Source organism: Aedes albopictus, chromosome 3, assembly GCF_035046485.1.
Source record: "Aedes albopictus strain Foshan chromosome 3, AalbF5, whole genome shotgun sequence".
Taxonomy (NCBI): Eukaryota; Metazoa; Arthropoda; class Insecta; order Diptera; family Culicidae; genus Aedes; species Aedes albopictus.
Window position 1 is genome coordinate 399,690,641 of NC_085138.1, and position 12,512 is coordinate 399,703,152.

General features: G+C 41.7%; 1 protein-coding gene across 3 annotated transcripts in view; it reads right to left on the reverse strand.

Moving 5' to 3' along the window:
* The window catches only part of LOC109408340 (protein cortex), a 218,900-nt gene extending 214,109 nt beyond the window's left edge, over positions 1-4,791 (reverse strand). The window contains exon 1 of one of the 3 annotated variants that reach the window (XM_029875479.2): positions 4,496-4,776. In XM_029875479.2, the coding sequence (XP_029731339.1) occupies positions 4,496-4,549 (54 nt within the window). In that variant the 5' untranslated portion in view covers positions 4,550-4,776. Of the gene's footprint in view, positions 1-4,495 lie in introns of all 3 variants that reach the window. The other 2 variants (XM_029875478.2, XM_029875480.2) reach the window with 2 other exon arrangements.
* Positions 4,792-12,512: the final 7,721 nt, after the last annotated feature.

Consider the following 12,512-nt stretch of genomic DNA (forward strand, 5'->3'; position numbering starts at 1 on the left):
TTCAACGGTTTTTTTGCCATTGGCGAAAATTTTCCCTCTCGAAACGTCGTTTTTTTATTCCAAGACTACGTAGCCGTTAATCAAGACACTATCCCCGTGTCGAAACGTCGGGTGAATAAAACAATTCGTTTTTTTAATGCCAAGACTGTGTAGCCGTTAATTAAAAGTGTCAGCCATACAGTTGTATTTCAATAGCAATAACAAACTAGGAATCGTAGCAGCACTTCTCTAAATAAAGTTCGTGTAATTGTCCCAAAGAATGTTAATAATGTCAATAATATTCTAGAGGAATTCGCGGAATAATTTTTAGAATTCCGATGCCATGCATGAAGGAATTTCCTAAGGAAACCTTAATTAAAGGCCTGAATTTCCGATGATATTTCTAGAGGAATTCCCGAAAAATCTTTGAAGAAATTCCCAAAGGGGTCCCTAGGGATCCATCAAACATCCCTGAAAAAAATCCCATGAAATCTTTGGAGGGATTTGCAAATTTCCGTTGGTTCTATTAAAGGAAACGTCAATTTCTTATACTGCTCTTAATTTATGGTTTCTGACTACGCAGTGTAGTATTTTTCTTACATTTTCTGGTGATTTTTTAGTTACGCCCATGTTTCTCTTTTGAAAAACTTTAACTGAAAGCTTCAATCGTGAAGAAATCATAGGGCACTTGGCAAGAAATTTTTCAACCTTTCATAATTTGATAAAAACGTGAATGAAGCACTTATCGTTTCCCATAAACCTAACAAAATTAAGTTTATATTGGTGAACTCGGGTTTCTGGTCACGTCCGTGTACAACATTTTTCTCACCAAAACGAGCTTAACAATTTTTTCAATGCATTTCAAGATTTTTAATTTTTAACTCTCTCGTCTTATTGTTGTGTTAGTTTAATGAACTTTTAAAGGCTATTTACAGTTCAGTAGGAATATCTTGTCCTATATTGATGCATAAGTAAGGTATGCACACAGCAAAATCTAGCCACCGCATTTTGGATACAAATATCTCTATTTTCAACGAATCGTGGCAATCTCTGGCGCAAATGAAAGCTTATTGTGTAAGGAATCGAAAAATATTTACTTCGGGATATATTTTGACATTGTGTTTAAAATAGAGTCAAGGGAACAAGAAGTCCTCGAAAAGTTTTTGCACAAACGTGCTGAAAATCTGACAATGTACATTAAAGCGACCGTCCCCGCAGACCTAAGTTAGCTTTCAAGTATTCGGTTCTATACATCATTACAACCTGGAAAGATTGCAGATCAACTTAAGAGCAAGAAAAAATCGAAGTTTGGCAAGAAATACATAGTTTGGTCAACAATATGAATTTGTGGTTTGAAAAACCGAACTTTTAGAAATACATGTACATCAAATCATCTTTTTTTTCACTACGGGAAATGTCGGGAAAAATGGCTGGCACCCCTTATTCAAAAGCTTAGATATTGTGTATTGATTTGAATTGATTTTTGTCCCCTGTTTTTGGCGGAGAATGCTTGCGTTTGTATGCAGAAAACTATGTAGAAATTGGATATAACGGATATAACAAGTCAAATCAGCAATGTCTTGATATTGATTTAAAGTAAATTAATGCTTTTTTACGATGAATTGCTTTTGGTTTGGGAACAAGTTGGAATGAATTATTACTGCTTGATTTTCTTTGGCCAGATTTTGCTGTGCGCATACCTTAATTCGTTGCCTAAAGAAACAGTTTCCCCTGCGATCGCAGTACGCAGTTGTTAATAAATGATTCCATAATAGTCGCTGTTGAAAGTTTCTGCCATCCGTTTCTAGTTTTCAGAAAAAAATACATTGAATGGGCCAAATTGTGTTTTTGTACAAAAATATGCAAGTATACTAGTTTTCTTCACGTTTTCGTGAGGTACCCTGGTTTTATATTTTTATCAGAAAATTCAGGAAATTTGGCGTAACATATCAAACAATCAGAGATGTATGATTTTTAGTATTAAAGATATGATTTTTTGAATATCGAGAGTCATATATTTCAATACTAGCTGCTCTAAATCTGCCTGATATCGTAAATCTCCATAAAACTATGCCTTGTACTGCTTTTTTGAATGATTCCTGGTATTTTTGGTATCCATACATATATAAGGATTCAAAATATAATCAAATTAAAAAAAATGTTTTGTATGGGATAATTTGACCTTTAATTTTTTAAAAATCATATCTTAAAAACATTAAAATATACATCACTGATTTTTCGACATGTTATGCCAAATGGGAAAACCAGGATACCTCTTCGGTCCCAAGACCATTGAAACGTGAAAAAAACTTATATAGTTGCTTTTTTTTGTACAAAAACACAATTTGACCTATCCAACGTTTTTTTCTAACATCTACAACAATAAAAACAACTAAAATCGATTACACAGCCAGGTTATTAACGGAAGACAAATCGATCGTTATAAATACGCTCGTATGACACTAATAGCCGATTTCTTCACCTCGGCTTAACGCGTAAGCCAGGCTTACTCATATAGTTAAACTCGGTTTAACGCCTAAGCCAGGGTGAAGAAATCGACCCTAAGCGCAATAAATATAACTATGAACTGTTACTTTGCCGAGATTGAGGTTGACATCAGGCTAAATTCACAACAGGGGAACTTTTGCTATTTGCGACAGCTTTGTTCTCTTCGTCATGGGATAAATTTGGTTGAAATCAGAATTGGCATTGAAACTTTTCCTACAAAATCGAGTACAAAGATGAGTTATCCAACTTTCAGGTAATTTGGCAAACATACATGCTCTTAAAGACGAAAAGAACGAAAGTGCCGGATATACTCAAGTCACCCTATGTAAGTGTGGTAATTTAGCATATTGCTGAGTAGGCGATGCGTACGGGAAGGTCATTATTAGTCAAGCTGTCAAGTACACTGGATGTACAAACTCCACAGTAAGCAAAAATATAAGGTTTCCCTAATCTTGAGTAGTTAGATGTACCTTGACCTTCCCTTAAGGTCCCATTAGACATGACAAATAGGGTATGTGTTCCATCAGTAATCTCACGCTCCCATATTCATCCTATTCGAAAACAAGCGATTACGGCACCGATTGATTCCGTTCTTTTTGTTTTCATGCGTGCTCACTCCTAACAAAAAATACAAAAATAAGAAACAAAACAAACAACCCTTTAATCCTTTGTTTTTCGTAGGATGAAAATGGGAGCCACATGCTTAATAAGGGAACCAGTACCCTATTTGGCCAAACAAGCCCAACAAATGAGCAACACAACGTAAATCATAGCAACCTTGGATGAATGTCGGACTTCAATGGCAAATATTTGTCTTAAAAACAAACAGTCTAATGACACCTTCACTAACCATAAATCAAGCCTAACTTTACCAAACACCGTCGGTAACATTTTTAAACAAAAAATAAATTTTCACATGATGTGCTGAATCTCGTTAAAGACTACTTATATCACTCACCTTTATGAATATTTTGAAAAAAAAAATACCCGGATTTTTCACGTTTCGGAAATGTTCAATGTATGAGTTGCTATGGGAACAGCGAACATCCCCTTCGATTTTCTCCGTTCGTAGATTTTGTTAGATACGGTGTTTGGTAAAGTTAGGCTCGAAATCCATTTGTAAAAAAATGATATAAATTTCGTAATATGTACTTATATGTAAGCAAATGAGTCATTTGTGTTCAAAATTGAAAAAAAAAATGTATTGAATTGACGGTTTTATCATAAAGCAATTGAAAATCAAATTAGCTGTTGCTGGAATCACTGCACTGTTAGCATCAAGGGTGCTCTTTGAATCACTCACCCCTAACCATCTTTTTCATCCACACCCGCAACACAACGCGGAATGAGGACTGCTTGGTGCTGATTAGCAACCTCTCAACTGCTTCGGCAATTCGCTGCCCCTGCACAACTAACTGGTGCGCAATATGGAGGAAAAATCGGTACCGTCATACCCGTGGGCCATCCGCCACGGCACTCCGCTCCGTAATCACGGTAACCGCAAGAACTTTTGACACTTGATTGTACACTTAATAATGACTAGGTAGTTTCCACAGGCAAAACAGAGCCGATCCGTGCAACCGACCCAGCAGCAGCCCTGGCGAAAGAAAAACCGCTTGCTATGTAATTTCTTTCAATCGAACTGGGATTTTGTGGACCAGAAGATTTCCTGCATTCGATAATAGCTACTGGCCTACTAAGTCCCAACTTGTTTGGAAATTGCCCGACAGATAGCAAGCGGTTCCCGACCGGAAGGAAAACGATGAATAGTAGGCGTTCGAATCTTAGCACAGCAATCCCGAGAAACAAGCGGAGAATATGCACTGAGTTGGGATTTTCGAGTGACATTAACGTTCCTTGGTGTAATGTCCTGTGAGCTTTGCATTCGTAATGCCCTTGGAAATCCCAAAATGTTGCATGTCACGGCAAAGAAGCAGATCCGAGTGCTTGATCCCAGTGCAAAACGTAAACAGTGCAGAGAAAAAAGAGGTTGGTGTGTGGCACTTACCTTCTTGACTTCGTTGATCCAACAGTTATCACGCTTCATCACTTGGCATTCCATGGTCACTAAGTTCACTCGATTCACTACAGTAATATTTTTCACAATTACACACTTTTAAGATAAAACAAATATAAGAGAATTTAGTTAATTAAAACAGGTTTGCTTTCCCCCTACATGGGTCATCTATCTCAACTGGAACTAGGTACCTATGGATAAAGAGATTTGTGAACAATAGATTTTTATTGCTATAATGCATAGGCACAGGAAGAGCAGTGTATGGTAAGTTGTTTTGGTTGGGATTAAATAGTGTAAATAACGTTAACCCTCTAACATCCAAGTCTTTTTTATTATCCAAGCCTAATCTTAACCAAGGATGGTAGAAAATCACTTCTAGCCCCATGTGATACAAGATAGATACAACACGCAAAAACGGCTACGCTCAAAAATGTGTTCGGCCTGTACATTTTTAGTAAACATCCATGCCGCACATGACTGTGCTGGAAACACACATTTTTTTTTAAATTGCTCGTACGCTTACATGAGCATGTATTTTGCAATAATTTCGACATGGAAACCTCACTGGGTTTATAAACCACCTTCAAATACCGAAAAATATTGATATTTTGCAAAAATGTGAGCGTACGAGCAATTTAAAAAAATGTGTGTTTCCAACACAGTCCCTGTGCGGCATGGGCGCTACTCAAAAATTAGAGCTTTTATTTTAGAGAGAAGATACCAACACTGAGCGAAAACCCCCGCCACAAATTGAATGATTCTTGCCTCATCCGAGCCCCATGCCTATTTTCAGTCAAGATTAGGATGATTTTCGTTTCATGCTGCTTCCATCAAAACAAAAACAATGTGAATGACAGTAACCATAAAAATGGATGATTTTTATCACATTTGAAGAAGTCAATAAATGAGTGATCATTCTTTGTCGAGCGTTCGTGCGACGTTCGTGCGAGACAGTCGAAATTTCTCGGTCGTCCGGTTTGTCTTCGATACTTTCCAGTTCGGTGGCTATTTTTCGGCGTGCTAGTGTTTCAAGTGTTCACATTTCAGTGATTATCCCTAGTGGGACGAGTGCGGTTGGCTAGGCCACAATTTTTACCGCAAAAGTTTGTTTAATTCGAGTGAAATTCTCGTTTTCATCGTAACACGTGGCGCATTGTCCGATTATCGTGCGCAGCACCCCCCGCACACCGCGCCGCTCACGCGGCCGTGATCGGCTTTTTCCACTCATCGTCGTCGACAGCAGCAGCCCACCGAGAGAAGAGCAGAGAGCGTTCCGCCGCACACCAACGTCGGCGCTCAGCAGCAGCTCGCCTCCTCCCAGTGCGGGCGATCCGATCGCTTGGACCTGTCGTCGTCGAGCCTGTGGCTAAACAGAGTGCACAAAGATAAGTACATAAAGTTACCCCTCGTTGTTCCCCCCTCTCCACTGACTCCTTGATTAGATTTAATTTGGTATATAAGCAGTTTTTTTCCTCGATTTTCCTGTAGCGTTAATTTTGTCCCTTGATTTTTTTTTTTTTTTTGATTATTTCGCCCCCGTGATAAGTGTTAGTTTAAGATTTTTGAGTGCCCCGTGGTGGTAGTTAGCTGCCACAATGGGCGATGATGATGATGGCGGGGGTACATCGTACCGCATCAACGAAGCTTTGTTATTGGCATCGGATTGCTCGAGCCAACAAGGCGATATAAATGCTAACCCCTTTGATTCCCTTCACCCTGGTGCTTCTCCAATGGACACCAACAGTAAATCTGTTTCGACGTCCCCCCGCCTCAAGGCCTACCCTCCCGACTTTGGCGGGCCATATGTTGTTTTCTTCCGACCCAAAGGCAAACGTTTGAACACCGTTCAAATCAGCAAGGATCTGACTAAGCGGTATTCTTCCGTTGTCTCCATTGACATGGTCGGTACAGCTAAGCTTCGGGTGACAGTAGGCGACCGAAAACACGCTAATGAGATTGTGGCCTGCGAGTTGTTTACACTTGAGTATTTTGTCTACCTTCCGAGCGCGTCGATTGAGATTTCGGGGAAGGTCGCCGACGCATCTTTGACCTGCGAAACGATCATGCAAGGCTGTGGTCGTTTCCATAACCCTTCTCTACCTCCTGTCCAGATACTGGATTGCCGGCAACTGCATTCGGTATCCCAGGAGGGCGAGAAGAAGGTTTACACACCATCTGAAGAATTTTGCGTGACCTTCTCCGGATCTGCATTACCAGATCTGCTGGTGATTGGCAAACTTCGGCTACCTGTGAGGCTGTATGTACCGAAGGTAATGAATTGCATCAATTGCAAGCAGCTGGGCCACACCGCCCAGTACTGCAGCAATAAACCTCGCTGTGAAACATGCGGCGAGAGACATGTGGACGGTGCGTGTAAAACACCGCCCAAGTGTGTTTATTGTGGTAGCGACCGTCCACATGATCTGATTGCTTGCCCAAGGTACATACAGCAGAAAAAACATCAAAAACGGTCGTTGCAGCAGCGATCACGGCGAAGCTACGCCGAAATGCTGAAAAAAGCTGCCCCGGTTGTTGAATCCCGTAACATCTACTCCTCTTTATCTCTCGATGATCAGGGCTCTGACTCTGAGGTCGGGGACGGGGTTCCCTTTGTTTTCAAGGGTGAAACGAGGAAACGGATGAGGCTCCAGAGACCCACCAAAAAACCTCGGAATCTGCCTAGCAGTGACCCCCAACCCACCGTGACAAATTCTAGGAGTGTTAAGAAAGGCGCCAAACGTTCACCTCCTGGATTCAAAATCCAAGATGAACGCGACTTTCCTTCGCTCCCGGGAACATCAAAAATCCCAGATGTCCCAATTTTTTCGACTTCTCAGCCAGAGGGACAGCATTCGGAGAACCAGGAACAACCCCTTGGTGCTCCGATGTTTACGCTTTCTGGCATCGTAGACATCATCCTAAACTTCTTTAATGCTTCCGACTCCGTGAAGAGCATTGTCAAAGCACTTCTTCCTTGTGTGTCCCCTCTTTTGAAGCAGTTGGCTTCTAAAATGCCCCTCCTTGCGACATTCGTATCTTTCGATGGCTAATTTAACCACCGAGGTCGAAGATATGATTTCTGTGCTACACTGGAACTGTCGTAGTATCGTACCAAAATTAGACGCTTTCAAATTTTTAATTAACAATTTACAATGCGATGTTTTTGCGCTATCCGAAACATGGCTGACAACCGATGTAACCTTACCTTTTTCCGATTTCAACATCATCCGTCTTGATCGGGCCGACTCATACGGAGGGGTGCTTTTAGGGATCAAAAAGCAGCACTCATTTTACAGAGTCGATTTCCATCCGATGACGGGCATCGAAGCCGTCGCATGTGAGGTGACTATCCGAGGTAAACCCCTCAGTGTTGCCTCCATATATCTTCCACCGAGAACTGCGATATCTCGCAGGGATCTCGCCCACATCTGCTCGGTTATGCCTGAGCCACGGCTGCTTATGGGAGATTTCAACTCCCATGGTACAGGCTGGGGGGAACTGTACGATGACAGCCGTTCAACTTTGATATATGACCTCTGCGACGACTTCAACATGACAATTTTGAACACCGGAGAAGTTACGCGAGTGGCGCCTCCAGCTAAAGATGGCAGTCCTAGAGACAGCCGATTAGACCTCTCAATCTGTTCGAGCTCACTATCGCTGGAGTGCTCATGGAGAGTTATCCAGGATCCCCATGGTAGTGATCACCTTCCGATCGCTGTTTCTATTTCCAATGGTTTACGGCAACCTCCATCTATCGACATTTCCTACGACCTCACGAAACACATTGACTGGGGGAAGTACGCGGAAGCAATTATCGACGGTGAGCAATCGGTAGAAGTCCTTCCACCGCGGGAAGAGTATCAGTTTCTATCAGAACTGATCATCAGTAGCGCGCTTCAGGCACAACGTCGGCCAGTGCCAGGTCCATCGGCTCGCAGGAAACCCCCCAATCCGTGGTGGGATAGCGAGTGTACAGAAATCTATCGCGAAAAATCCGCTGCGTTCAAACAGTTTCGGAAACGCGGTTCGGTCGAAAACTTCAAGCGGTACGTTTCTCTTGAAAGCAAGTTCAAAAACTTGATCAAGGCGAAGAAAAGCGGTTACTGGCGTCGGTTCGTCGAGGGTTTATCGCGCGAGACATCAATGAGAACTCTTTGGAACGTCGGGAGAAGAATGCGTAACGCGTCGTCGGTAAACGAGGATCGAGAAAGCTCTCCTCGGTGGATTCTCAAGTTCGCAAAAAAAGTTTGTCCAGATTCCGTACCCGTGGAGCGAATAATTCGTGATGTTTCCGAGGATAGGGACGACATGGATAGGCCGTTTTCGATGGTTGAATTCTCACTTGCTCTTCTTTCATGTAACAATTCCGCTCCAGGAATGGATCGAATTAAGTTCAACTTGCTTAAAAACCTCCCCGACGTCGCAAAGAGGCGCTTGTTGAACTTGTTCAATCAGTTCCTGGATAACAACATCATTCCGGATGATTGGAGGCAAGTGAGAGTGATAGCTATTCAAAAACCCGGGAAACCCGCGTCGGATCATAATTCGTACCGTCCAATCGCGATGTTGTCTTGTCTACGGAAGTTGTTAGAGAAGATGATTCTCTTTCGACTGGACAAATGGGTTGAATCGAATGGCATGTTGTCTGATACACAATTTGGTTTCCGCAGAGGCAAAGGAACGAACGACTGTCTTGCGTTGCTTACTTCAGAAATTCAGCTTGCCTTTGCTCAAAAGCAGCAAATGGGCTCAGTGTTTTTGGATATTAAGGGAGCTTTTGATTCAGTTTGTGTCGATGTTCTCTCCGACAAACTACACGAAAGTGGCCTTTCACCAATTTTGAACAACTTTTTGTACAATTTGCTGTTTGAGAAGCAGATGAGTTTCGCTCATGGCGACTTGACAGTTTCACGAATTAGCTACATGGGTCTCCCCCAGGGTTCATGTCTAAGCCCCCTTCTTTACAATTTTTATGTTAGAGACATAGATGATTGTCTCATGGAAAATTGCACGTTAAGACAGCTTGCGGATGACTGTGTTGTTTCTATAACGGGATCAATAGCAGTCGATCTGCAAGGACCACTACAGGATACTTTGGACAATTTGTCTACTTGGGCTCTTAAGCTGGGTATCGAGTTCTCTCCAGAGAAAACTGAGATGGTTGTCTTTTCTAAAAAACACAAACCGGCAAAGTTTCCGCTCCATCTGATGGGTAAGACAATCACTCATAGCATGTCTTCTCAATATCTCGGCGTCTGGTTCGACTCCAAATGCACCTGGGGGAAGCACATTGTGTATCTGATACAGAAATGCCAAAAGCGAATCAACTTTATGCGAACTATTACCGGAACATGGTGGGGAGCACATCCGGAAGATCTGATCAGGCTGTACCAAACAACCATTCTGTCGGTTTTAGAATACGGTAGCTTCTGTTTTCAATCCGCGGCGAAAACACACTTGCTGAAGCTTCAACGGGTTCAGTACCGTTGTCTTCGGATCGCGTTAGGTTGCATGAACTCGACTCACACAATGAGTTTAGAGGTACTCGCTGGTGTACAGCCTCTGACAGACCGCTTTGCGGAGTTATCGTTCCGGTTCCTCATCCGATTCGAGGTTGTGAATCCATTGGTCATAGAAAATTTCGAAAAGCTGCTCGAACAGAACCCTCAAACTCGTTTTATGAGTGTGTACTACTGGTACATGACGCTGGAGGTAAGCCCATCTCCGGTTAACACCAATCGTGACAACTTCTCAAACTTCGACAGCTCCTCAGTGGATTTTGATCTCTCTATGAAGGATGAGATCACCGGTATTCCGGAATCTTTTCGTTCCGTAGGTATTCCACAGATCTTTGCAAGTAAGTTCGGGCATGTTAGCGGGGACAGACAGTTCTTCACAGACGGTTCGAAAACCGATGACCAAAGTGGTTTCGGTGTCTACAACGAATTTCATAGCGCCACCTACATGCTTCAAAAGCCATGTTCGGTATACATTGCTGAGCTAGCGGCTATATACTACACCTTAGAGTACATTCGCACTCTTCCACCTGAGCACTACTTCATTTTTACCGACAGTCTAAGCTCTCTGGAGGCTGTTCGGTCAATGAAACCGATGAAGCACTCAGCGTACTTCCTGAATGGAATACGCCAAGTCTTGAGTGCTTTGTCCAAACGCTCATACATCATCACCATAGCTTGGGTCCCTTCACATTGCTCAATTCCGGGCAATGAGAAAGCGGACTCTCTGGCTAAGGTGGGCGCTAGCGGAGGCGATATTTACGAGCGTCAAATCGCCTTCGACGAATTTTTTGCATTGGCCCGTCAGGAGACCTTGATCAGCTGGCAACACAAATGGAGAGATGGAGAGATGGGTAGATGGTTGCACTCCATCATTCCACAGGCGTCGAAGAAGCCATGGTTCAAAGGGTTGGATTTAGGCCGCGATTTCATTCGTGTAATGTGTCGGCTGATGTCCAACCACTATTTGTTGAATGCACATACCTTCCGTATTGGGCTCTCAGAAAGCAATCTCTGTGTCTGTGGCGTAGCTTACCAGGATATCGAACATGTCGTGTGGGGATGCAATGAGTATCGTGAGGTCAGATCTGAGCTGCATGAAATTCTCCGGGTCCGAGGAAAACAACAGAAACCCGTTAGAGAAGTGTTGGCAGGACTTGATTTGGAATACATGAACCTGATTTACCAGTTTTTGAAACGTGTTGATGTCAGAGTTTGATGTAGTACGTTCCTTGTTTTCGTTGTCCGCCCTTTGGTTTTGTTGTTCGCCCCTGTCTGTCGTCACTCCCTTCCGTTTGTCCTCTTCTTGTCGTTGTCTACCGATAAAGTCCTCTCTTTTTTGTTCCATTTCAGATAAGGACATTTTGCCCCATCAATGTTTTTAGTATAAGTTTGCAAATAATTTAGTTTAAGACCCCTAAATTCCTCCTTCCCAATTTTATTTTATTTTTTTTTATCCCTAACCTCGAAACAGCCGCGAGTACTTCGGCTCCCCAAACTAACATAGCATTAAGGCAGTAAATATTGTAAAATGTAAAATATATTGTAAAAAAAAACAACAAATGATTTCGGCTCAGTTATGCCCATGAGGCGCCCGAGCCTTCCAAATAAACGAATAAGTAAAAAAAAAAAAAAATAAATGAGTGATGTTCATTCCTATTCCCGATTTTGATTTTATTTGGTAATTGTGTTTATTTTAAATTTGTCCCGAATGAAAAGAAAAATAAACTACACCAATTATGAAGGGGTATTAAAAATAATAAATATATTCAAAATTCAAATCAAGATTTATCAGCACATTTCATCATTCACTAGCATGCACTACAGTATTATAATATGGGTGCGTGTGTTGTTGCGTAGATCCGTTGTGATCACGGGATGTCAGGGCTACGAAATTCTGGAAAGAAATTATCAAATATCGATCGTTGAGGAAATCCTGTAATTCAAAAATAAATTTTTAATAATTGCTTACCTCTTGAAATGATTCATTTATTGTCGTTTATCTCGTCTATAAAATGATATTGTTTTGGTATTTTTTAAAAGAATCCCTCCAGAAACCAACAATCTTAGACAAACTACCACTCGCCAGCACTAGTTTAAACGTATGACAGATATAGGAGTGTGATTGAATGATTTTCGGTATGGAGAACCGAGGGAAATATTCTCAGATTGTTTTGCAATGATTGTCAATCACAACAAACCCTAAGTGAAAAATCATTTATTAATTGTGTCAATTATAATTTCATAACAAGATGATTTTCGTTCAGATGGACGCAGTTTAATCATTTTGCTGCATAATCATTCAATATTGAGATTCTATGGATTTGTATCGCATCGAATGACAAATCATTCTTTGCACGGCGGGGGTTTTCGTTCAGTGAAATTTGTGGGCCCCCATGAAAATAATAGATATACATATTAGACCTGTTCACTTTTTTTTACCTACCCGTGTCACATCAAATTATCAATCCACATGCAAAAACAAGGCT